This window comes from Glarea lozoyensis (assembly GCF_000409485.1).
Source record: "Glarea lozoyensis ATCC 20868 chromosome Unknown GLAREA5, whole genome shotgun sequence".
Classification (NCBI taxonomy): domain Eukaryota; kingdom Fungi; phylum Ascomycota; class Leotiomycetes; order Helotiales; family Helotiaceae; genus Glarea; species Glarea lozoyensis.
In genome coordinates this window covers 2,334,183-2,359,170 of record NW_007361000.1, presented here as the reverse complement: position 1 = coordinate 2,359,170, position 24,988 = coordinate 2,334,183, and the positions used below count along the sequence as shown (strand labels likewise).

The window sequence follows — 24,988 nt, the reverse complement described above, 5'->3', positions numbered from 1 at the left end:
AGTGGCGGATGGGATGAACCGCGACGCACAGCGCATTGCCTTACCAGATCCATGGGCTTTCCCGGATGAGGAAATTCTGGTGCGAGATCTTGGTAGGGGATGCGCGTGGGCGGCGTGGTTGCGGAGCCTCATGTGTGACGGGATTGGATCTGGGTTACGAGAGCAGGGGAATGTTGAGCCGGGGGGTTTGGCTGGGAATTTGATGTCGTGTGATGATATCTCGACTACTTGCTGTAAGCTTTGCTAGATTGGGAAATCTTAGAATCTTAGCTGTTGATTCTTTAACTTAACCTTAGGTTAAGTCCTTACTTCTCAAGTTTGTTTACTTTTGAAGTTCACAGTAGTTGTAAAGTTTCGCTTAACAATCGACCCCCTTTCATATATTACCCCACCAATCAGACAGCGAAACGACCGGAACGAGCCTCCGTATCTATAAAGCTTACCTTCAGCAGGGTGGAAGGGCGCTATGTTTACTGGTATGGAAATGCCAAAAGGGTGTCTACTTCGTACATACTATAAATAAACAGCCCTCCACATCTGTGCACTCCTTTGAAATGCCGTAATACTCGGTCTATCTCGCGAATTATCGGCGAAGATTAGTATGAGACTTTACCATAATTAGTAAGGTTACCGTTTAGGCCGGCGGCGGAAAAAGCTGGTTACTTACAACATGTACGAAGCAGGTAAAAGGATATCTAGGTAAACATAATGTTAGCTGAGAACTGAAGATTCATTTGCCGTAATAGATGTACTCACAGCTAACTTATCCCTGTCTGAAAACTCTTTACCATGTTCAAGAAAAAGAAAAAGGGCACATATAACTACACAATCCACCTTAACAAATAAATAATTTTTCATTTTGAATCTACCTCAACCCTTCCCCTCCCTTTCCTTCCCCTCCCATCCCCATAAAACCTCACTTCACACATCAAGCCCACCCCTCAACCTCCCTCTCCCAATCATCAACCTCCTTCTCCTTCTCCTTCCCCTTATCCCCCTTCTCCCCCATCCTCCCCGCCTTCTTAACCCCCAACACAGTAAAACTACTCCTAACCCCAACATCACTCCTAACCGGCGCCCTCACCCTCGTCGCCCCCTTAGCAACCTGACTCCACCCCCCCTGGCTCGCCACACTCTCGTCCTCGCGTCTCAACACATTCAAACTCGCGTCCACCGCGCACAACGTACTACTCTTCGCCAGGCCCAACGTGCTAACCTTCTGGCTAATTGCACTTTTCATCGAACTTAGACTAGCCTCCGTACGTTGCGGTGGTGCAAAGGTCGTAAGGAGCGGTTTGACGACGATGTCGCCAGAAGGGAGGAAGCTGATCTCGCAATCGGTAAAGTTTGCGGTGGTGAAGTCGGGATGGATATCGGTGTGGAGTTCGTCGATGGTAAGGCCGAATCGGGGATTGATGAGGAGGAATGCGTTGTAGGGTTCGGCGTTTGCTACCAAGGATTTGTTGGTGGTTACGGGTTCAGCGGCAAGAGGTGCTGGTTTGGATTTCACGCATTGTGAGAGTGTTTTCATGGGCGCTGAGACAAAGCGGGGAGTTTTGAAAATGGAGACGTGGCGGTGAGGTTCTGGATCTTGAGACTCGCTGTCAAGCCCAAAGTCTTCAGCCATAGAATGTAAGAATGCACGTTGTCCTGCCTGCATGGGTTTGAATCTTAATCTCTTTTCTTTTTCATCGGCGGCGAAGACCCGGAATTCCCTCTCATATTGCTGACAAAACTTGGGCATGACTTTGAACATGTCAAGAGTCTGCTGGGAATATGGAATATGATCATCCGTGTGCGTTAATGGATCGATATTGAGTGCTGCTGCTAATTTGGCATTACGTTGAATCTTCAAACACTCGTCATTGCAATCCAACGTCTTCTTGGAGTTGCCTTCGCTAGATTTGGAAGCAAGACATTTAACAGGTTGCTTCTGATGCTGACATTCGCAAGTGATAAATGTCTTTGCTTGACAAGGTGTCGATTCTTTGCACGGATAAGGAGCATGACATTGATCCATACAAGCATGCTCGCAAACTGTCTTTTTCCGTCCACAAGGTTGGGTACAGGGTGAAGTTGCATCCTCACACTGCCCAGCCCTGTGACATGTCTTCTGGCAGAAATGAATTCCACATCTCAATTTCTTGCCACATGGTAAACCACAACGAACCTCACTAAACCAGCAAGGCGAGTTCTTCACTGTCTTCTTGCCACAAATACAAAGCTTTTCCATTAGGAAAGGACACTTTGGACATTCCTCGTTATCCTCATGGCATTGATGTGGAACCTGTGGATGACCGCAACTGCTTTGTCGAGTACAATTGAATCGACATTCCGGGGGGCGGGTTCCGCAAGGTTGTGGTGGTTGTAGTACGGTTCGACCGCAAGCACAACTAATCTCATCAAATACTGCCTCTAGACATGTACCGCAAGGTCCCTTGTGGCAAAGTTCGGCGCAGGAATGATTTCCACACTTCAATGGCCTGCCGCAAGCCTTCAAGCAGATATGTTCCGCTTCAAAGTTATCCGTACCAGCAAATCGATTCTTTCGTTTCGCTGCCTGCCTCTCGCTTGCCTTCTTCTCGCCCGGACAGCAATGTTCACCACACTCATGCCGTCCACAATTCAGAGTAGTTCTATCTACTCTCATACACATAGGCGCTTCTTCTAGACCTTGATGACAAAATGTGTGCGAGGTTGTCCTTCCACATCTACAGTTGATCTCTGAGGTTTGAAAACATGGATTGCATTCTCCATCATGACATAAGTCTTGGCATAGATGCCCGCAAGCGAGAACTTTTTGGCATTTCTCCTTGCAACGTGGGATAGGTGCCGAGCAGTTTTCTCGAGGGGCCTCTAGGAGCGAATCGATCAAAGTCTTGCCACAGGGGCAGTGAGTAACGACATCCGGAGAATAAGGACAATGTGCAGGTTGAGCATCTTGCACATGACATGTACTTTGGCAGAAATGATCCGGATTTCCACAATCGTACGGTCTTCGGCACTCTTCTCCACAGTCAAACGACCCCATCCAGGTTTGGTCCTTCAGATGACTCTCCTGCTCATCTTCTCGCTCCGAGCAGGGTATTAATTTCTCCACCTTTCCACAAAAGCAACGAGAATCAATCAGAACCTCGCAGCTACCACAAAGGCCCTCATGACAAGTCCGTTGACAATTATGCTCCCCGCAAGGCAGAGCATCATCACAAACTTGTCCACAGCCCCATCCACTATCATAATTCGTATCAAGACATCGTCGAGTCGAAGTCTCCTTCCCACAGAAGCAAGGTAATGTCGGTCCATTATGTCCACAAGGGGGGCAAGGCCCGGCATGACAGACAAGCTCACATGGATGTGGACAATGTCCTACCCGTGGTTTAGAACATGTCTGACCACACGAATGAGGAGGTAATCCGGGCAATGAGCGAGGTTCTATCTCTTTTGCGCACCAACAGGTATAATTATTTGGCAATTCTTGCTTTGGCAGATTGCAACCAGGACATCTCCATTGTCGCGGCGGCGGTAATTCTCCATTCTCAGCAGCTCTCTGTTGAAGTGTAGAAACCTCGTTCTTCGACCACTTCTTTACACAAGATAAATGAAGTACAGACCAACAGTCTTTGCATCCCCATATTTTCGAATTCGGCAGCACCTCGTTGGTACAGATAAGACACTCGTATTGACCATTTGTAATATCTTCATGTGTTCTCGTGGCGATATCAGGAGCTTGCGATTTTGACATGCGACGAGGCCGTGGAGCTTGCTGTTGTCGTGCCCTTGATGAAACTGGCTGACCTGGGATGAACACAGCGGCATCTCCTGCTAATGAACCTTCCGGTATATTCGCAGTTTGTACACTCGAGCTAAGTTGACCACCAAATGCCCTTCCATTGACCATAGGTTGTGCCCCTCCTCTTCTCCCACCTCTGCCAGGTCCCCCACCCCGTCTACCTCGACCTCCTCTTGAATCGCCATTCGATGCCGGTGCAGGCGCTGGTACGAATGGCAGTGAAGCAGGCCGTAATGCCAGGGCTGGATTTGGGGTATGTGGTGTAGATGCTTCTCCTACAGCGCCACCTCCTCGTCCTCGATTTCCGCCCCTCCCACGACGGTGGCGGGGTGGTCGAACGCGGGCTGCAGGCGCTGGAGGGGCCTCGACGGCAGACATGATTTGTGAGTTGATGTTCAAAGTTGTAACTGATTGAGAAGCCGTGGCGACAGAATTCGGAAGCTGAATTGAATCGAGAGAAAGTATTTCGGCGGTGGTGTTGGTAGAAGACTGGTCGATTACCCGTACTATTTATCTGAGACCTCTTTTTGTAGGGGAAAGTGCTCTGTCGGAATATGCGCCTTGAAATACGGCGTCTTCGAAAAGGAAAAGAAAGTACCACAACCCGCTATGCGAACGAAGTTTATTGTTGAATTGGAGAAGAGAATTGTAGAAGTAGACAAGGCTGACTATATGTGGCGAAAGGAAGGCTCTCGTCGAAGCCGTTACTAGCGTTCTCGCAAGCGATGCCTCACAAGAGTCACCAGTTGACTCATCCTCACTCATACATTAACTGCGCAACGGGCCGAGGAAGACAAATTGAGTACCGGTCATGCTGGACAATGAAATCTTGCATGGAGCCGAACCGATTCCGTCTGCATGCTGCATGTACTCTGGGACGGCATCACGGATTCGGAGCCGGGGAAGTGGCCGCAGATGAGAATCGACCTGAGCATAAGGCTGTTTAAAATCAATCGAGTAGAAGTAGAAGCGAGTTCATGAGGATTAATCAGATATATGCTTAAAATTCTAGCATTCTTCGACAGGACGAAAAGCGTCTTAGATCTTGACAAGAAATCCAAATCCACAGTCTAGCTATTACGTCCCACCTCCAGTTCCTGACTGGAGCGATACCTTACTCGTACCATGCAGTTGAAATGCAAATGCAAATGCAAATGCCGTGAACAAAAGTAGAAAAAACGTATGGTATCACAAGAATAAAACAATCTCTCCTCTATCGTTGCGTTTCATCCGTAGACTTCGCCATAATTCCTTCTCCTCCTCGCCCTTACTTAATGCCATACCTGACGCTGTGCGCTCTCGGTGGTATCGCCTTGAGTGCCTTGTGCATGCTCATCCCTCGTTCGCTATCTGGACCTTTATTGACAAAGTCTAATAATATTTCTGATCGAGGTTTGTAGAGTACAACTTGTGAATCGTCCTTGATATCAGCGTTCTCGTGCATCGGCTTGTACTCGATCATCTTTGCTTTCGAAGGCCGTGCTGATGCCTCTCGGTGTTTTCGATGCTTTCGTTTCGGTCTTTCTTCTGAAGAATGTTCGCGACGTGTGCTGATCAGCGACATGATATTATTGCTGATGGTGTCAACACGACTTCGGCCACGTTTCTTGGAGCTTTTCGTCTTCTTCAACGGGCTACCAGGAGATGCATCATTTGCATCCCCGCCGGAATAATCTGGAGAAGGTGGGAACACTGACGGACGTGATAATAGTCGATTGAGACCACCGGTCAATCCGGAATGTAATACAGGTGGAGCATCAGTCATTTCCTCGTCGTGCTTTGGCGATAGGTCTCTTGTTTCAACATGAAGACGTTTGCGCTTCTTGTCCTTCTTTTCTTCCCTCGTCAGATCGCGGTCCTTACGTTCCCTCCGTCGTTCACGTTCGCGTTCTCCTTTGGGCGCTGGTGTTTCAAACTGTGACTGGATTGGTGCGCTGCCGTATTGTACAAGGTCCGTCACACTCTGGTCCACATCTTGGTAGTCTTCGAAGTGTACTCGTACAAGCTCTCGGTCGCGACTCTCGTCTGGAACATCCTCAATCATTACCATCGGTTCTGGAGCGGGTAATTCGTTGCGAGAACCGTTTGGTGTTTCGCTGGTGACGAGAAAGTCGAAAACGTTTACTGGATCGGGGGACATCCCATAGCCTGGAGCAGCTGAGGGTGGTGAAGGTGCTTCTGGTGGGGGAGCCTCGACGACTGCGAGCTGTGTATCCTGATTGTATTCATCCTCCGCATCTTCGACATATGCTGAATGCGGTACGACGGCATGGGAATTGTTCTGGTTGTTTTGTCTATTCTTTTCCTTCTTGTCGGGTCGATATAAGGCGCCCTGGTACTTTTGGGCTTCGCTGATACAGCTCTTGTGGTTGTTAGACGACGTATGACACACTGAGCATCAGGAACATACAGTATGAGCGCGATATTCCTGCCCTTGGAAATGGATCATACAGTCCAAGCAGGTGAAGCTTGCGCCTCGACATTGATTGCGGTGAGGATCGAGTTTTTTCTTCGTCAGGACATCTCCACAGGCCTACAAGATGGTCAGATGGGTCAAGAGCTACCTCTGCGCGCATGACCGGCCGTGTCGCGTAGGGTTCGCCATGTAAACATTTTCACATACCTCGCAAGAAAAAGAGACCATGATGAAAATTTGATTCGTGGCCGATTGTGCGTTGTTTGCGATGGAGTCGGTGAAGTTGAATATGCAATGATCTGATCTGAGCTGTAACAGAAGTCTTTCTGGAAAGCAGCGGCGGCGGGGGGAGAGGTCAGGTTGTAAGGGGGGTGATTCTGGTGGTGTCGGAGGATGTTCCAAGATACTTTCGCACTGGGACTGGCCCTATTTTGGTCTGGCAGTCAGGCCCAGCAGTGTAGTGTGTCCCGATCAAGGATTTGCGGGCTGTGGGACTGAAGCGCGTCCTTGCAGGTGGGAGATCTCGGTTGCTGGTTGGCGGGCTAAGCGGGAGGTTTGGTGAGCGTCGTGAGACGGGAGGGATGTGAGTGGACGAGGGGTAAACAAGAAGGGCTAAGAAGGGGGTGTGGTGTTTCGAGAGATTGAATTCAGCTCAATCTTGAACGCATCATGGAAAGAGTACGGGGTGCGTATGAACTCTATTATCCGGACAAGCAGAGATAGATCAGAGATAGATCAGAGATAGATCAGAGATAGCCTTAGGTGGTGATCTGTCTCGGGTCCCAGCTGCACCAGAAGCACCGCCATGGATTCGCATGAGGTTGTCAGCAGAAGCCCAAACCCAGGCCAAAGCGATGCGCAGTCAGTTGGGCTGGTATGTACTGTTACTACTGTATCATAGAGTTCTGGATAGTGCCTAGAACGAAGCAATAGTATCTACCTAGGTAGCTAGTAAGTCTCTTAGTTACGAAGAACAGAAGTAAGGAGTAGGCAAATACCATTCCTTCAACATCCTTCTTCTCCTCCGCATTCTCAACTATCATATCATTCTGATATCTTCTCCTTGGGCACAACCCCTCCAGTCCCCGGCGGCTGGATTTCATCACCGGGCATGGACTCGCTCAAGGGGTCACCCAATCTAGACCTCCTCACTGGCCAAACCCACACACCACCTTTCTTGGGAACAAAAGCAAATTCTACGCACTCCGGACTATCGACGCCTCATACGCCTTCTATTCTTAATTATTCAGATATCGTTCTTGACGCGCCAGGATTCTTAACCGTGTGCAAATCCGATTGTTGTTCGTAAATACCCGCATAATTCGAAATCTCCATTACACGCCAGCTATCCAGATGTATCTCCACACTTTTATGCGCAGATGCCAGACCTAGACGTCCACGTAAACATCTAAACATCCACCAAACACCGCGTCTCTTTACAAACAGGCCATAACACAACCCATACCATCACCCCTGCTCCGACACTCGAATAATGAAGCCCTGTCAATCCATTTGAGACATCTGTCCAGTGCAGCAGATCATCCTGCGGCCACGAGCCACGGGACACAGCATCATCCACCAGCAGCCATCCAGCCAACACAACCGAGAAAAAAACGCTGCAAAACACTGCAATTCTTCCTTTGCCCAGTGCGGCTTGCGCATGAACAACATGTCCTCCCCGGATTCTTCCAACACCTATCTCCATCAGATGACCACCGTTTTGTCTTCGGTCGCAGGCTACATGCGTCTTCCGGTCCTAATCTCTTCGGTATCTACACCACCATCTCCTTGAAAAAAAAATTCAAATCTTCACAAGCCAAATGATCCTATTCTCCCGCGCATGTCATACTCACTATGGCGTCAGGGCATCGCGGCGGTATTGAGCTCTCTCTTGTATTTCAAGCAAAAGCAAGTTCCTCTACTATTCCCAGGTGAGCATGATCGTTGCTGACATCCCAAGCTAGAGCTCTCATCTACCCCTCCCACATTCCGAATCTTGCCCGGACAGAGGTCCCTAAACCCTCCCAGTTTGGCATCACGGATTTCGAAGAGTTGATGATCCCTACTCCCGATGGCGAAAAACTTTCAGCTTTCTATATCAGAGGACCAAAGGGGAGGGGTCATAGCAATACGACCGTGTTAATGTTCCATGGGAATGCGGGAAATATTGGACATCGTGTGCCGATTGCGAGGATGTTTGTGCAACGTATGGGGTGTAGTGTGTTGATGTTGGAATATAGAGGGTATGGGTTATCGACTGGCTCTCCAGATGAAGCTGGCTTGATGATTGATGCTCAAACGGGATATGATTATCTACGGAATCGAGCAGAGACGAGGGATAATGATATTGTGATATATGGGCAGAGTCTTGGTGGGGCTGTATCGATACAGCTTGCTGCCAAGAATCAGAATGATGGGAAGTTGATTGGAGTGGTGTTGGAAAATACTTTCTTATCCATGAGAAAGTTGATTCCTTCGTACGTCCCATACTCCAAGCACAGCTTAATTTGCTAACCTCCCAGAATCATCCCACCAGCCAGATATCTCACCCTCCTCTGCCACCAAGTCTGGGCATCCGACACCTATCTCCCCTCCATAACCGAACTTCCAATCCTCTTCCTCTCCGGTCTCCAAGACGAAATCGTCCCGTACGTTTCCCTCTCCTTTTACACACTCCTTAGAATGATGACCCAATTTCCATCCACAAAACCTGACGTCCCCTCGGGACCTGATTACACCTATCATGTTGAAATATCTGACTCTCTCCCTCCCCCACCATATCCCACCTCACCCTCCGCAACCCCTACTAACACACCCAGACCCTCACACATGCGCCGCCTCTACGAAATCTGCCAAACCCCTATGAAAGTATGGAAACCGCTCCCGTCCGGCGATCACAATTCCAGCGTCATGGAAGACGGGTATTTCGACGCGATTGCGGATTTTGTGGCGAATCTGGAGTCGGGGGGTGATGCGGAGAAGGAGAAACTGGTTGCGCATTTTAGTAGGATGTAAATTCCTCATTACAAGGTGTTTATTAGAGCGCGTGGAATTAAAATGTTGGGGCATGGCATGGCGTTTGGGGAGTTTGACTGTGCTGGGTGAGGTTGGCGTTGTATACCATAGTTTTGAGATTGTGATGCATATCCAGAGATTGAGGGGTTTTATGGGGTGTTGGGTGTACAATCAACAGCGTAGATCTGGGAAAAGTAAGAATGATAAATTTACTAGATTTTACTCATCACGCAACCAGTTTATCTATCGCCGAGACAAAACATGTGTTGCCATCCGCAACCTACCACTATTACACTACCTAAAGCACGCCCTCTCATATAGACAAGAACGATAGTCGCAGTCAAGCAAAATTCCCTACCCGTCAACAACAAGGCCCAACTCAACAGCAGCAAGTAATCGTCAAACACCTACTCCCCCTTTCTGTCTCCATCTTATCTCGAGCCAATCGTGAGATACATTTCCCTGGATTCCGCACGTACATCATCGGCCCAGAAAGCTACGTGAGATATAAATCGTGAAGCTCCTCGGTGGTATATTATATTCAGCTGGACAAAGACAGAACAGCTATTTCCTCAGAAGGTGTTGGTGGTCTGGGCTGATATTCTAGCGCGTAGATATATAAAAACCAAATATAATCTCATACACTTCTCCGTAAGACAGAATATAGAGATACCCCTCATTCATTTCAAACATGGTGTAGGAGATAACCCACAACCTACCTCTTCTTTCATTCCCTTAAAACGTGATTCAGGCCGGGAAATGCTATCTCGACACAATTCCCTGCTCCGCCATCTATTTCCCGAAATGAGCTATCTCCAAAGTCGAAGTATCAGAGAGGATACAAATAAGTACATCTAAAATACAGGACCTAGAGAATTCGAGCGCGATGGGAAAACTCGTTTGTGTATCGATTTAATACACCTGAGTAATGTACAAATACCAAGTTCAAGTCTTTAAGACTTGTGAAATAAGGAATAGTAGGCAAATTTAACGGAGTAAGAAGGAGACAGCAACCCGAGATAACTCCTCCGAGTTTGAAGTAGGGGTTTGAAAAGGGTTGTAGGGTGGCTAGATTCTGACTAGACAGATTGTTTTACGTGCTGGTATGAGTATACTAATACGCAATGAGAGATCTAGTAAAGTATTGTCATAGGAGGGATTCTATTTCGCGACATCACGCGCATCGAGGTGTCTAGTAAGTAGAGAGATTTACATACGAAGTTTCACAGATGATACACAGCCGGTCGGTCTAGAGAAACGAAAGTAGGAATAGGAATTTAAAAAAAGGACTTCAGTAATGCGCACAAAACCTCTTATCTACACAAGTCGCAAATTCGACTCCTCAACCATGCAAACACCCTCTTGCCCATCATACGAACGCTCGACTACCAAAATGTATTTCATCTCCTCGTATCCTCATCTCACCTCCTTCCCATTCCTTCCTCCCATCTCGCCTCCAATTCCTCCCCTTAAAAAACCGCCACTCATCTTCTAGAACGCCATCTCCTTCTTAATCTCCGCAATCGCCAACCCAGGATTCAACCCCTTAGGACAAGTCCTCGAGCAATTGAGGATAGTATGGCAACGATACAAACTCATACTATTATCCAGCTGCGCCTTCCTCGCCTCCTTCTTCTCATCTCTGCTATCGGCGATCCAGCGGTAACTCTGCATGAGCACGGCCGGACCGAGGTATTCCTCGCTGTTCCACCAGTACGAGGGGCAGGAGGTGGAGCAGCAGGCGCAGAGAATGCATTCGTACATGCCGTCCAACTTCTTGCGCTCTTCCTTTGACTGGCGGTATTCTTTTCCATCCGGAGCAGGCGTGGAGCGTTGGAGGTAGGGCTGGATGGATTTGTATTGCTTGTAGAATTGGGTCAGATCTGGGACGATGTCTTTGACGACGTAGGTGTGGGGGAGAGGGTAGATTTTGGATTCGGCTTTGGTGTCGGTTGGGATACGGCCTGATATTATTAGCTTTGCCACGAATTCCTCAGAGGGGGAACTTACACAAACAGGCCAGTGTGTTTACACCATCAATGTTCATCGCGCAACTTCCACAGATCCCCTCTCTGCAACTCCGTCTGAACGTAAGCGTAGGATCGACTTCATTCTTGATCCGAATTAACGCATCCAAAACCATAGGACCCGTCTTGTTCAGATCAAGAGTATAACTCTGCATGCGAGGCTTGGTGGATGGCTCATCCGGATTCCAACGGTAGATGTGGAAGGTCTTGATTTTGGAATCTGGATCCGCGGCTGGTTCCTTGATGGTGGATGTCTTTGATGGATCGACTGGATGGGCGGTGGAATTTGTGTTTCCGATCGCGATTGTTCTAATCTGAGATTTGAAGGCTGGTCGTGCGGCCTTGAAAAGGCGCGATGTTGTGCGTAAAGATGCCATGGTGGAGTGGTGATTGAAGGATTTGTGTCAATTGTGTCGGCCGTTGCCTAGATATCTGATTTTATAACCGCCAGCTATAAATCAATTGCAGTGAAGTCTCGGTTTGAGAGGTGTAGAATTATGTAGTGGTGGTGGCACTCGAGAGTGAACAGACGTCGAAGGCAAACGTTTGAATGACCTCGGGAATAAATCCAGAAAGGCTTACCTCACCATTGTCATTTACAATGTACGGTCTGTGATTGGATAATCGGCTGGAAGCTTGGTTGAGGCGGAGAGGCTCGGAATGGTGTCACGTGGCGTTTTATTAGAGCATGTGAAGCGAGACGCCTCTGACAGAATGCCGAATCAGCTTCCGAACACGAACGATCTCTAGTCGATTCACAACGCATAATAGTGTATTTTGTCAACACATCGACTGGCTACTTGTATCTCGAAGTCACTAGAAAATAGGAGAGAGATCGGTACAGCAGCAGGATAAACATAACCACCACTTATCTCATTTCTGGCTTTGACTCTTAAGTACGAAGCCAAATCCTCTTCTCCTAGTATCCTCACTTCTATATCGCCACTTAAAGAAATAAGGAGACGAAAACCTATTACAAACAATCAAAACCCTCTATCCCAAAACAAACATACTATAACTAACTAAGCTAAATCCACAACTCATTTTCCTTTATGTCGCTGTTCTGTCAACCTCTCTCAACATTTACCACAAATTATCTTTCTCTTCGTCACTTCTTCAACGTTCTCCCTTTAAGGTAAATTTCGTTTCGAAAAGAAGAAAAATGATGGTTTAACAAGTTAATAATCGTATTATAAGCCGTTGCTCTAGTACGCGTCGTTGACGATTCCCTCAAACAGTCTGCTGCGGTCTTACTTTCTTACACATTCCCTTAAAAAGTCTACTACAGTCTTACTTTCTTACACACCAGCTACATAAATCGAAACACGGTACACCCTTCAATACCAACATATCCAAATAACATCTCGCAACTCCCATCTAGACATAAGATCTAAATCCATATATTCAGACATTTCCTGCAGATACATCTATATAAACGTCCTATCTACATCCTCCTTACTAACCCCCAAAAATGTGCATACGAACTTCCAGAAAACCATTTTCTAAGAGGACAAATTACCGATGTGTCTGACTAAGATAGTAGGTTCGACCGTTAAGATTCACTAATATCCTTCACACCCCAACAACTCCATCCTCGCATCTCACCCCACAAATCCCAAAACCATATCCACCACAACGAAAGAATCTCCATCAAACAATTCCCTCCCAAAGCGAAGAACCCTAATTCCACACCTAACTCAAAACTCATAACCCGTTATCCAAACTATATCCAAGTAAACGACATATAAAACACATCTAATTCATGCGCTCGGTGAGCCGTCACGACGCGGGCGCTTTGGTGGTTGAACAGGCGTGTCGGGTTTCTTGGTTTAGATTACTAGAATCCACTCCATCCCCCCCCTAAACGTCACAACACCCTTCTCACCAGGTCTAATCCTCACTCTCTCCCCAGCCTCTTTCGCTCCCATCCCCTTCCCTCCCTCCCTCCCTTTCCCCTTCTCCCCCTCCCCCTCCCCCTTCCCCTTCACTCCCTCCTTTTCCTCCTACCCCTCTCCCGCAAACCTTCCACTAACAAGTCTCTCCCCCAGCACAACAGGAGGACCATGTTCCCCCGGTCGAACCCTCGCCCTTCTATCTGGCAGAGCACTCGAGGACGCGGAAGTAGATGAGGTAGACCATTTTCCCGTGAGTGGGTCGATGTTAAGATTTGCGTGCCACGAATGTGACATATTGATATTTCCCGACTTTGGAATGAGGTGAACTTTAGTTTTCTGCAGGTAGTGATGAGTTAGGGAAATTTGAGATGTATCAAGAAAGAACTTGAAGAAGGACAGGTTATATAAAAACCCCGTACGCAACCAACTCACAAAATCCTACCCTCCTTGTCCGATCCCAATCATCGCCCAACCTACCAAACTCACATAACCTACCAATCTCACATCTCAACCACCAACAAAGAAACACACCTTACATTCAACCCATCAAAAACCATCCCACTCACAACCCCCCCCGAATGCTCATGAATGAAACATCATAGCTTACCACCCGTAGACATTCATTTCATCACTTACCTCACTACTCACAGAACCCCCCGAGTCCCAATAGCTCCCCAACCATCTCACAAGCACTTTGTCAAAAACTCTTCGATGAAACACAACTAACTCATCAGCAAGCTCTACTCACAAGCGAGATTCCTCAGAACAACCACCTGCACCCAACCACTCGCTCATTCACCCACTTCCAATGTATGTAAACACTCACTCACAAATCACCAAACCCCAAAAACTCACTCAACAATCTACACAACCTAACCCTCTTTCCATTTTTTCAACAAAAAACAAATCCTATAGAATATATCTATACAAAAAAAAGCCAACAACCGGAACAGAAACACACACACACACACACGACAAAAAAACAAAAGGTATTTGTATCCCAGAATTCCTAGCCCAAGCCCACTCCAATCCACCTAGATAGTGGAATCTCAGATGAAAAAGCACCCGCTACCTATTCTCTGACGCCATGTGTCCGTAATACTCCAAGTGTTCCAGAGGCAGTGTATATTCGCCCCAAAGCATTGACGCTCATCCTCGAATATCTGGCATGGAGAATCCGCTGTACCCACCACTCCGATTCCGCACGCAACAGAACTTTGAAAACACCGCCCCAGACCATTATTCGCCGCGAACTTGCCCCGATATAAAGATCAAACGCCATCGCCTGGTAATTGTAATGTTGTGAAGCACCTAGTCCTCGTCGTACTCCTTATCCCGCTCACTTTGTCGTCCAGTTGCCTGCCCATCCTTGCGAATGGGTATTTTAATACCCTGGGTGGCAAAACACTTACTCAAACCGGTACTTTCAACGACACCTGGGAAGCGTTTTGCTGAATATACAGTGAAGGAGTCGGAATAACAAGCCGCAAGAACAGGCGCCTTTCCTGTGTTGACTTGGGTCACTGGCTGGGTTCCATTGGAGCCAGATCCGCCAGCTGATGTTGGTGGCGATGGAACTCCAACGTTGACGAATGAAAATTTAAGTCTAAACGCGTCAATAAATACTTCTAATTCCTTTCCGAGCTGAATACATTACCTGAAGGTACCCTCTGTACGGACGGATAAATCTTGTAGAACAAACCAAATTCCGATGCGGTCATCAGGATCAGTCAATCTGAAAGCACTAGCTGCCAAGCTTCCGATGAGATTTCTTGTAAACATTCCGCTTGGAGGCTCTACCCTCGGTATACGTTGGACCATATCTTGAGGAGGATATCCCGGCCGGCCTCCATAACCGCCCATGGGATTTTGAGATGGAAGAGCTTGACTGACCGGTGTAAAGTCAAGTTGCTGTTGAGGATGCATTGGCTGGCCAGGATAATACATATTTGGGGGTGGTGCTCCTGGTTGAGCGTATCCGTTTTGCGGTGCGTAATGTGGTGCAGTTGTGACTGGTGCGTAAGCAGGATGATATGATTGGCCTCCATAAGTCTGCTGAGGTGAAGGTGGTTGAGTATATGGATTGATTGGGGCAGCTCCGTAGGGATTTGGATATGTTGGTGGTTGAGCATAACTTGGTCCAGCTCCATGTTCAAACTTGATTTGTGGATTTCCTGCTCCTGGCAGAATATGTGAAAAGGCTGTATGACTTCCATGTTCAACATGTGCATATGATACCGCTGTTGTCATTGATATGGATGGAGATGTCTGAGAGTGGCGCACTAAATTGACCTCTCGACTTCCATGGGCATCCCAGAGATCGACATTGAGAACGAACATTCCGTGATCGATATCACTAGAATCATTAGAGGATATTTCGTTGACATACGTAGACCACCTACTTGACATCACACTCTTTCCCAGTATTAACATCGGTGATAATTAGCCGGACACAGGGTGGAGGGGTAATTGGGCGTCGATCCTATGGATTTTAGTCTTCACAGCTGATAGATTCTGTTAAGTGTAATTACCTTGTCGCCAAATCCACACATACGAGCACGTTGTGGTTGTTGGACCACTAGTAATCTATGTCCAACCGAGTCAGCTGGATATACTAGAACATGTTTGCGCGAGGTACAGCATCGTAGACAAGGCTCAGTCTTGTGAGGCGCGAGGAGCAGTCCTGTCGCCAACAAGATGCTTCGAGGTAGCTACTAGCAACCTTAGAAAACCCGTTGGCGCAAGCTCCTCTGCCATCATCCATCCGACTCAGCACCTGTATCATACACTTCTCGCATCCTACTATGGAACATCACCTACTCATATTTCCAACCCTTTTCCACACATGATCGAACCTCTGGGCCAGTCGTCGTTGGTTGTGTGCCTGGGGCTAATGAGGCCAATGCATCTGAAGGTTGATTCAGAGAATCAGGCATAGGAGGTCTCGATACCGGCATGGGGTTGTACTGAGGGTGCATTGGAGCTGCGGCGTACGCTCCTGGACCTACCGGTCGATATGGCTCTTGTGAATAGGAAGCACTCATGATTGAGCTTGTGGAGTCGTGATCCTTGAATTTTCGAATTCGACGTCGCTACCGAGGCAAACAGTTGCCTGAGAGAATGTGGGATTCGAGTCCAACGCTTTCCACGAGTCGCAAACGTTGCGACGGGCGAGATATAAGATTTCTGTTCCCGTCAGTTGCTTGATTCGGAGAAGTTCCCTTGGAGGGGCAGGTACTTTGTTCGGCAGGGCTGGGTGGAGACTTCTTCTTGCACCCGGAAGCTTGATCCTGGATAGTCAAGAAGCTGTCGACGCCGCCTCGACAATGGAGGATATTTGAACGGAGATTTGTGGTGTCGCCAGGACGGGAGGTTGTGTAGGATATTCCCAAGGGTTTGTGGTCGGTACGACGTCAATGAGCGTACCAGGACATGCAAGGTGGGGGTGTTGGAAGCTTTCTGGTGATGTGATGTGATGTGTATCTTTGGGTGTATCTCGAGGGGCACTGGCACCTTGAATGCTGGGAGTGGTGGCTTGAAATAAAAGTAAGGGATGACCGCAGACGCAGGCGCGCAGAGAGCCGGGGGAAGGGTTTGGTGGTGGTTGAGAAGCAGCCGAATCCGCAGGGGCAGCGAAATGAGCAGTGCAGGCGGGGGTGATGTCTGGCCGGCGGGGTAGAGCTCTGTCGTGTTCGTACGGATAAGTGAGAATAAGAACGAAGAAAAGATATTTAAATATATACAATTCTGAATATATGATAATATCAACCTGCTATTTGAAAGATGGCGCACGGAGTACTTGTGCAGCTGTCAGAGCGCAGTTTGGGGAAGATTGAAGGGTCTGGTGGCTCGGTGGAGGTGACTGATGGTGGGTGTGGATCCGCTAGTTGATCTGAGTGACGATCTCCCGGCATCTGGAGCACCTTCGCACCTTCAAATTTATGAGACGAAGAACGAGGACGAGTTCTTCCTTTCATCCTCTTCCTCGACTATACTTATATACTTATCGACGCGATGCTTGATATACTTCCTCTCTCTTACCCGCAAGGATGATCATCATATAATATCGGTAATGTCACCGTCACCGCGACAGTCTCACCACCCGGAGACCCCAGAGACCAAAGCGGATTGCACAGGGTCGTCATGCCCGTGTCCTGCTTCTTTCTTTTGCCAATTATTGATCTGCTGCTAAGCTCCTCCTAAGCTATACTCGGTCTATTCCTGAGCTATACTTCAGCTCTTCCAGCCTTCCAGGTCTTCCTATTTCTCTCATCGATACGTTCGCATACATACCTCAGCTATAGCAAGCTTGTTATACACGACAGACATCCTACCAACCGCAAACAAAACGCTTCTGCCGCACCGTCATCACCGTGAGCGAACATTGTTAATTAACAATTAACGCTGCATCTCACAGTATACCGCCGACGCGTTGTCGGTAGGTGCTGAACCGCACTTGATTCCGATTCTGGCAATAGCGGCCCAAGGAGAAGAAATTCCATGGCTCAACAACTGCAAAAGACTTGCAGCAACATGCACTTACCACACCACCGTGACATGGCAGCTGCACCGCCGTTTGGATGAAGAACCACCGAGGAAACTCCAAGTCATGTCTTTAATCTGTCTGCAGCTGCTCCATTGGTCGACATCCATAGGGTGAATACGTCGGTACGTTGCCATGAACCGCAAAGGAGCGCACGATAGGAAGAAGAGACATGCAGATGAAAAGGAGAAGATAACCTATGACAGCTGGACAATCCAGCTCGGTAGTGATATCGAGGAAGACAAGATGCCGGACGGAAGAGGCAGTTGTACGACGACGCGTCGCCAGCCATCCGTCCAGCTTCTTGACATTCATTGATCCATTTCCTCCGGATCCAATCAGCATAATCTGTCCGCTTTCTCCGCAGAAGGATGTCTCGGTCCTGTCCGTCTCTCTAAATCGATCTGTACATATATATCTGCACGTTGAGGGCACATCCACAGAGACTATCGTCCGACCACGAACACTCCGTATCTTCTTTCTTCGCACTTGGGGCCAGCGACGGGATGGCTTGCGAAAATCGATGCAACGCCCGCAACAGTGCCCCAAACACGCTTGGGATGCTAATTCTTCCGCTGCCGGGTCGTTCTTTGAACCAGCCCGTATGGCTGACATGCTCTAGTGCGAAGGTCGCCGATTCCGTAGGAGTGGTTGTGCCAGCTTCCGTGGATGCACCTCGACTCTTTAGGTCTGGCGGTATGAATAACACCTATAGTATATGGACGACTCACGGAGCAGTGCACTTTTTCGGGCGTGACCTGCATACTGATTTCTTTGGTTCTGGAATAAAAAAGGGAGATCAAGGCGCATGTCATCAACCTTCCGCCGTCAAGACCGCGGATTTCGAAGATGTGGCTGCAAATTGGCTCTATTGCTTCAATACCCAACAAGGGCTTTGTCCATGGCATCGGTTTGGAATGAGCAGGTCAATATAAACCAGCATGAGAAAGTCAAAGACAACTCGACCAATTTTTCCCCTCGTCTTCTAGATAATTATCTAGTCCTGGTCGTCATACTTCAATCGTTATACGGAGCAAGAGCATCGAGCTTGGTTCCCCTCATTCGAAGCTCCTGCATGCGATCTGCCTTCAACCCCTCGATCATTCTGCAACAAAACCACACCTGTCCTCAGTCAGCGCAACATCCGTTAACAGATTCGTTATTGCTTAAGGGTCTGCTCCTATTCGCTCTCACCATACATTTTCATAATTGCCATTGTATTATGCATATTCCAGACGCCAATATTATTCATGCGTTACAATTATCGTTCATCATCGCGGGCTAGGGCCACGACGACGGACTCCGCTCCGTCTGATCTTCCCGCTCTCAATCGGATCATCGCGCACGATCCCATGGATGAGGCATGGCTTTCCGACGGTTAGTTCACATCATCCACGATGTGACCTCAGTTTAGAGTATCTTGGACGACAACAGTACTCCAACAATAGGTTTGAAATTTTCAAATGATTCTTACTTCTCCTTCTTCGTACCTTGCTAACGTACAACAAGTCATATCTTGGAGGCCTTGATGTCGCTGCTTTCATATTGGTCACTATCTTGTCCGTCCTATACGCAAGCCTGCATTTGCAGCGTTACCTTGCAGAAGGAGAATTTCCGAATGTAGTGCAGCGCAGTACAACACATCATCTCCAGTTTCATCATATGTGCGTTAGGCTCACCTTTATTAACTCAAGTTCTCCAGGAATTTTTCCAAAGTTTCACACCGAGTACAGAACATTACTCTACAAACTTAAGCGTGCCGAGATATCTATGTTATCTTTAATCGGAACTTTAAGCGACACCATATCCTACGCCGAATGAAGCATTGGAATTTTTCGGGCTGTGAACGAGTCGCTCACTGGGCGTATTGGCCCAATAGCAGGAAACGCCACTTGAATCCGACGCGCTGTTTCCTCTTGATGGGGTTTCGTCTGACCATATACCCAATAGGCTGATTCGCAGTGCAGGAAGCCCAATGCCGGACTCGCGGCACACGAAAGGCAGGTCCACAAGTGAATAGTTCAATCCTGAGTGTTTCCACAAGCTCAGCTAAAGATCAAGCATTCGATGTCGTATTATTGACAGGGGGGAATACATTCCTTCTTCCCAGTTTTGCCTGCAACTTGATAATATGGCGTTCCCGGATACCACATACGGAGAAGGGCACTGCTTCGCAAAACGCCAGATCGACCATTTTCGGGCTTCTAGAGCAATTCCAAAGCAATGCCGATAGTCGGAAGTTTTCAATTTATGCCTACCACTATTCTGCCCCGTTGGATCAATCCTAAGAAAAGACGTCTGGAACGACCGATGGCACATCCATGGATTACTTTCTTGTGATGCAGCAAACTTTGAACGCGATATGCTGCTTCGGCCACCACACAGCACCAATCTGATATCTTCTCATTTGAGCATAGTATGACTTCCTGTTTCCCCCCTCACGTATCACTGTTACTGCTACAGTGTTGCTGCTTGTTGCTCATCGCTGCTCTCGCTTTACCTGCCCTTTACAATGTCTCGACCAGAGAAGAAAAGGTTAATTAGACCAGCGCGAGGGACAGCTCATTCACTCCTCTATCGGAGCCTATGAGATGTGCAAAAGTGTACCTCCCGAATCTCGATTTACGCTTCTATCTCAACAAGTCAGTGTATCGATTGAGGAATTGATAAATCCAGATTGTACTCGGCATCTCCAAATGGAGCAAGCGCTTACAGGACGAACCAAAAGTTACCCCCAATCCCCAACAGGACAGCCATCGACCCGACAAATTGGTTACGATTGACGTATCACATCAACCCAGTTCCAACAGAAACCTTGAATGCACAATATCGACCCTAGAACCCTGAAAGAAGCATTGCAGAGGCTTCTGCTTGGTCGCCCTCTGAGTAGCGTTCAAGTGTCACTTTTTTTTTTTTTTAGCATTGTTTGTGGTATGGCTCTTTTCATCTCGAGAGGTGTGTGTTCTTTCATACTTGTCGGACACGGGAGGAACTGCCTAAGTTCTGCAATTTTCCCGCGTGGCCGACTTATCTTGTCATTTTCTCTTCGTGTGGCGGCCAAATGCAAACCGAGGAGAACCGTTCGTTGTGAAGCCTGATTCGTCTGTCAAGTGAAATCAAGACTCGGCCCTGCTACGGTTGAAGGTTTGGTTGTTTCCAGTCTTGATCACTTCTGACGGATATGGTGGCATGGCATCGCCAGTTTTCAAGTTCAGAGCTCCATCAAGTTTGCTTGGAAGTCTCCCATTCGATTTCGTGGACGTACTAACCATTTCTATTGAATGATTGAATTCGAACTTTCAGATACTTCATACAGCATTGGTTAAAGCACGACGGTCTGGAATGTACGATCTTCCGAACATATACAGCAGCCTTGTTCCAATCACAACGGATCACAGCTGGATCTCTCCTAGAAGGAGTTTTGATTTGACTTGAGCAGTAAGATTCCGTACATCGGGATTCCCAACTGATGTAACCTCATTCCTTAAACGGCCGAAAAATCGTTCATGCTTTTGCACGACGTTCGAAGAACGACTGGCTAGTGCTCAGCGTAAGCTCCAATAACTTAAAACGCAATTAGGATTTATCACATATGTCTGTTTATCTTCCATCTTACGAGTTATGAGAGGTTCTCGAGGTTTGTGAAAGATCAATCATCACTTGGCTTTTTAAGTCTCACCGTAAGGTGGATAACATCATGAGTGCAAAGGTCGGTTGAACTTCCCAAGAGACTAACAGACATGATGAGATATGCTCAGTATCATGGACATTACAGGCAGTGTTCTTTGATTGGAAAGCATGATGCTGTTCCAAGATTCGAATTAAAAACTAGGGCTCGTGCACTGACCATCAATAAGTTACCGAATGCTGAGCGTAGGCACACGTAGGTGATCGACCTCGCAAGACAAATCTGCAAGAACTCCCAAGAAACGTCAAATATGCTGCTTTGTGGATTCGTTCGTCGCTTCATCAAACTCCAAGACAAAACGGTGCCATAACCGTCTTGGAACATGCGATGCTGTGATACTTCCCGAATACATCGGCCGACATAGACCTGGGGACTCCGCATCGCGGGGTCGGAACGCTTGCTCGGGAACGCGGCATTCGCCAGTGGAGAGAAGTCTCGATTCTCAATTATATTCCCATATGTCCGGCTCGAGAATCTCCTAAATAATGTCTGTTGAGTCTAGAAGTACCACATTTGTAAGTGCAATTTCTCCATTTTGAGAGCAACTCTTATGCAAGCTCCGCGGTGTCGGTTTTAGCGAGTTATTAGATGGGGATTCGGACAAAGCTTCATTATGACCGAGTCAGTCCGGTGCACAAGCCCGTTTGCTGGTCAGTTTTAATTTGTAAAGTCCGATGTCTGTTAAGTTGAAACGGTTGTTATTACTGCGCTGACTGACTTTCAATAGGATTTCTGCCTCAATCACCTGAGGGTATTGATTTGATATGCTACTTTGTGCTGCCCTTTTACACTCCAATCGGGAACGAGCCGATCAAGCCATTGAGCTCATTCCAGGTTCAACACGAGGACATCTCGCATCTCGATCGTTACTGATCAACACCCCGCAATCGCAAGAAATCCCAAACTTTGAAGAGGAGAAGCGACCAAATACGACTGATAATTTCAAATTATCATTGGCCCGTTGCCATTTTCGGAGGTAAGATTACATGTGCCGAGGGCTAGTCGCCGAATGACTTGGACGATCTCTTGGAATAAAATGGGACTAGACCAACACCATGGCTTGCGCTATACTTGGCCTAGGGATAGCGATGTCATCGGTCGTGTATTTCTGGGGAGGACTTGAGAAAGATATGGGTTTTGGGGATGATCGTTGTCGACTATCAGGGATCGATGGTTGAGAATACACGCTTGTTCACAGCTAGGATGTGGACATCATGAAAATGAATGGTCGACAACATTCACAGATTCGGATGTGCAACCCAACCTACCCTTCACCCGGTGCCGTGGATACTGAGGAGGTGCATCATTTGGGGTAGATATAGCTGCTTTCTCCCCTCCCAATTTAGAGGAATCCACATTGAGTTCTCTCCACATAGTCTCCTATATTAAGAAAGGAGCTCCCACCATGGCCGGCGAAAGACCATCCACAAGTGACACCCTTCCTATCCACGAGGAGAAGTACGGCACCAACGGCATCATGAGCGGAAATCAATCTCATCTCGAGAATAATGTGAATGGCGTGGATTATGGTCATCACCCTTCTGTTCAGAATGGCGTCAATGGAAATCTCAATCCAGTTCTGACACAGCAAACAACTGGCCCTCATGGCTATGGAGGCTATAACGACAACCCGCTTGCGCATGTAAATACCAACATGTCAGCTCGCAATGCGGCATTTGCAGGTTTCCTCGAGCCAGGTCTTTACAAACCAAAGAAGACGAATATCGCCAATCCAGCACCCCTAGGATTGAGTGCTTTCGCATTAACGACCTTTGTGCTTTCACTCATTAACTTCCAAACTCGAGGGGTGAGTGAGCCAAATGTAGTTGTCGCTTTGGCTTTCGGATATGGTGGGTTGGTGCAATTGCTCGCTGGCATGTGGTATGTATATTTAAACCAATCTCAAGCGAAATTATGGCTAATTGAAAATAGGGAAATGGCAATAGGCAACACTTTCGGTGCCACAGCTCTTTCTTCATACGGTGGTTTCTGGCTGTCCTACGCCATCCTGCTCACGCCTGGCGGTTTCAACATCGCAAGCGCATACGCCGAAGAACAACACCTCCAATTCGCAATCGGCTTCTATTTAATGGTACATCCCCCTTTCCTCCCCAATTCCCTCACCTTTCGCCCCTCATTCCCCCCTAACCCCCCACTAACACCTCCTCCCAGGGCTGGTTCATCTTCACCTTCCTCCTCTGGCTCCTCACGCTCCGCTCCACCGTCGTCTTCTCCCTCCTCTTCTTCTGGCTCTGGCTCGCCTTCCTCATGCTCGGCATCGGGCATATCATCACGCCCGCCTCCGGCTCCCCGAACTCGGCCCTCATCAAGGCGGGCGGTATGTTCGGACTCCTCGCCGCTTTCTTCGCGTGGTACGTCGCGTTCGCCGGTATCGCGGATAGCAGCAATTCTTTCTTTACGATTCCTGTGTGGCACTTTCCGTGGAGTGATAAGGGGCGCGAGAGGAGGCAGAAGGTTAGTGGGGAGGGGAAGGGTGTTTAGGGGCGATGAGAGGGGATGGAGGTACTAGGCGGAGTGGTGGATATACCCGATTTTTTCTTCTGTGTGAGGGTAATGGGATTTGGGATGGGATTGGGTAATTTGTATATGTGTATTTGTACATTGACCGGATTGAGCTATGTTATATATGTATTAGTTACGGAATATAATCCAACTACATACTATACTCACAAGATTCTCCATTTCCGGCGTTGGTTGCGTATACAATATACAAGAAAATCATTCTACTAACGAATATTTCACTATAACATCGGAACAAGCTACGGGGTACATATGCGCCAGAAATACAGCCACCTAGCTGGAAGTAGGACCTTTTCAACGACCTACTTCTTTGCTGCCTAGATCAGGGCTAGTATACTATCCTCCTTCCGAAAACCTCACCTCCTCTCAACCTACCAACAACGTGACCGCAACATTATCCCGCTCCTCTCCTAACTCGCGCCCACAACATTCAGTCATGCAGCATGCGCTTGAAAATTCCCCGAACTAAGATGGTTAAATTAGGAAGGGGTTTTGTAACGTATATATCATGGAGTCTCAAACCCGAATTCCCATCCAAACCCAGCCAATTCATCCCACAACGAGGACACCCCCAGAACGGACACCCATCACATTTGAGTTGATGAATATGGAGATCTGGGAGGTGGTTGATGGTGTAATGGAAGGGATTCTTGGTAGCTTTCTTGGGTTGTGTTTACTATTGTTTTCTTGAGGCGTGAATATGGAGGTTAGTGTGGTTATTTCTACCAAGAAAAATAGCACGAGGAAGAATTTCCGCGAAGATGGCTAGGTATGTGTGTGTGTATTTTGCGATGGGGAGGATGAGGATATTTTTCGTGTCATGATGAAACGGGGTATGAGGGGATTGTGGTGGTGGTGTTGAGTTTAAGTGTGCTGCTTCAACAGCTCAGTAAGGAGGTTTACTTGAGGAATTCAACGCTGAAGGCTTCACAGAGGATAGGTAAACATAGGATCCATGGTAGTCGTTAAATAGGCAACTATATTGCTAATGTGCAACTGTCCGTAAGCTGTTTTCAAGATGCACGGGAGGGACAGAGGGGATGCTAAGATGCGAGCTTCGGTTATCGATGTTC

The 24,988-nt window shown here is 47.8% G+C and overlaps 6 protein-coding genes across 6 annotated transcripts; 2 read left to right on the top strand and 4 right to left on the bottom strand.

Annotated features, from left to right (window-relative positions):
* Positions 1–928: 928 nt before the first annotated feature.
* GLAREA_04973 (R3H) lies at positions 929–4,168 on the bottom strand (the record flags this gene model as incomplete). Its single annotated transcript, XM_008087350.1, has 1 exon — positions 929–4,168. One exon carries the CDS (start codon positions 4,166–4,168, stop codon positions 929–931), a length of 3,240 nt encoding a protein of 1,079 aa, XP_008085541.1.
* Positions 4,169–5,057: 889 nt separating this feature from the next.
* GLAREA_04972 (C2H2 and C2HC zinc finger) lies at positions 5,058–6,434 on the bottom strand (the record flags this gene model as incomplete). Its single annotated transcript, XM_008087349.1, has 3 exons — positions 5,058–6,152; positions 6,201–6,323; positions 6,414–6,434. The coding sequence occupies 3 exons, from the start codon at positions 6,432–6,434 to the stop codon at positions 5,058–5,060; spliced, it is 1,239 nt and encodes a 412-aa protein (XP_008085540.1).
* Positions 6,435–8,060: 1,626 nt separating this feature from the next.
* On the top strand, positions 8,061–9,221 carry GLAREA_04971 (alpha/beta-Hydrolase; the record flags this gene model as incomplete). Its single annotated transcript, XM_008087348.1, has 4 exons — positions 8,061–8,137; positions 8,171–8,683; positions 8,729–8,854; positions 9,026–9,221. 4 exons carry the CDS (start codon positions 8,061–8,063, stop codon positions 9,219–9,221), a joined length of 912 nt encoding a protein of 303 aa, XP_008085539.1.
* Positions 9,222–10,712: 1,491 nt separating this feature from the next.
* Positions 10,713–11,625, bottom strand: GLAREA_04970 (alpha-helical ferredoxin; the record flags this gene model as incomplete). The annotated part of the gene is made up of 2 exons (XM_008087347.1): positions 10,713–11,185; positions 11,232–11,625. The coding sequence occupies 2 exons, from the start codon at positions 11,623–11,625 to the stop codon at positions 10,713–10,715; spliced, it is 867 nt and encodes a 288-aa protein (XP_008085538.1).
* Positions 11,626–14,454: 2,829 nt separating this feature from the next.
* Positions 14,455–16,187, bottom strand: GLAREA_04969 (uncharacterized protein; the record flags this gene model as incomplete). The annotated part of the gene is made up of 5 exons (XM_008087346.1): positions 14,455–14,749; positions 14,801–15,499; positions 15,546–15,625; positions 15,675–15,729; positions 15,964–16,187. 5 exons carry the CDS (start codon positions 16,185–16,187, stop codon positions 14,455–14,457), a joined length of 1,353 nt encoding a protein of 450 aa, XP_008085537.1.
* Positions 16,188–22,779: 6,592 nt separating this feature from the next.
* Positions 22,780–23,876, top strand: GLAREA_04968 (uncharacterized protein; the record flags this gene model as incomplete). Its single annotated transcript, XM_008087345.1, has 3 exons — positions 22,780–23,255; positions 23,307–23,466; positions 23,547–23,876. 3 exons carry the CDS (start codon positions 22,780–22,782, stop codon positions 23,874–23,876), a joined length of 966 nt encoding a protein of 321 aa, XP_008085536.1.
* Positions 23,877–24,988: the final 1,112 nt, after the last annotated feature.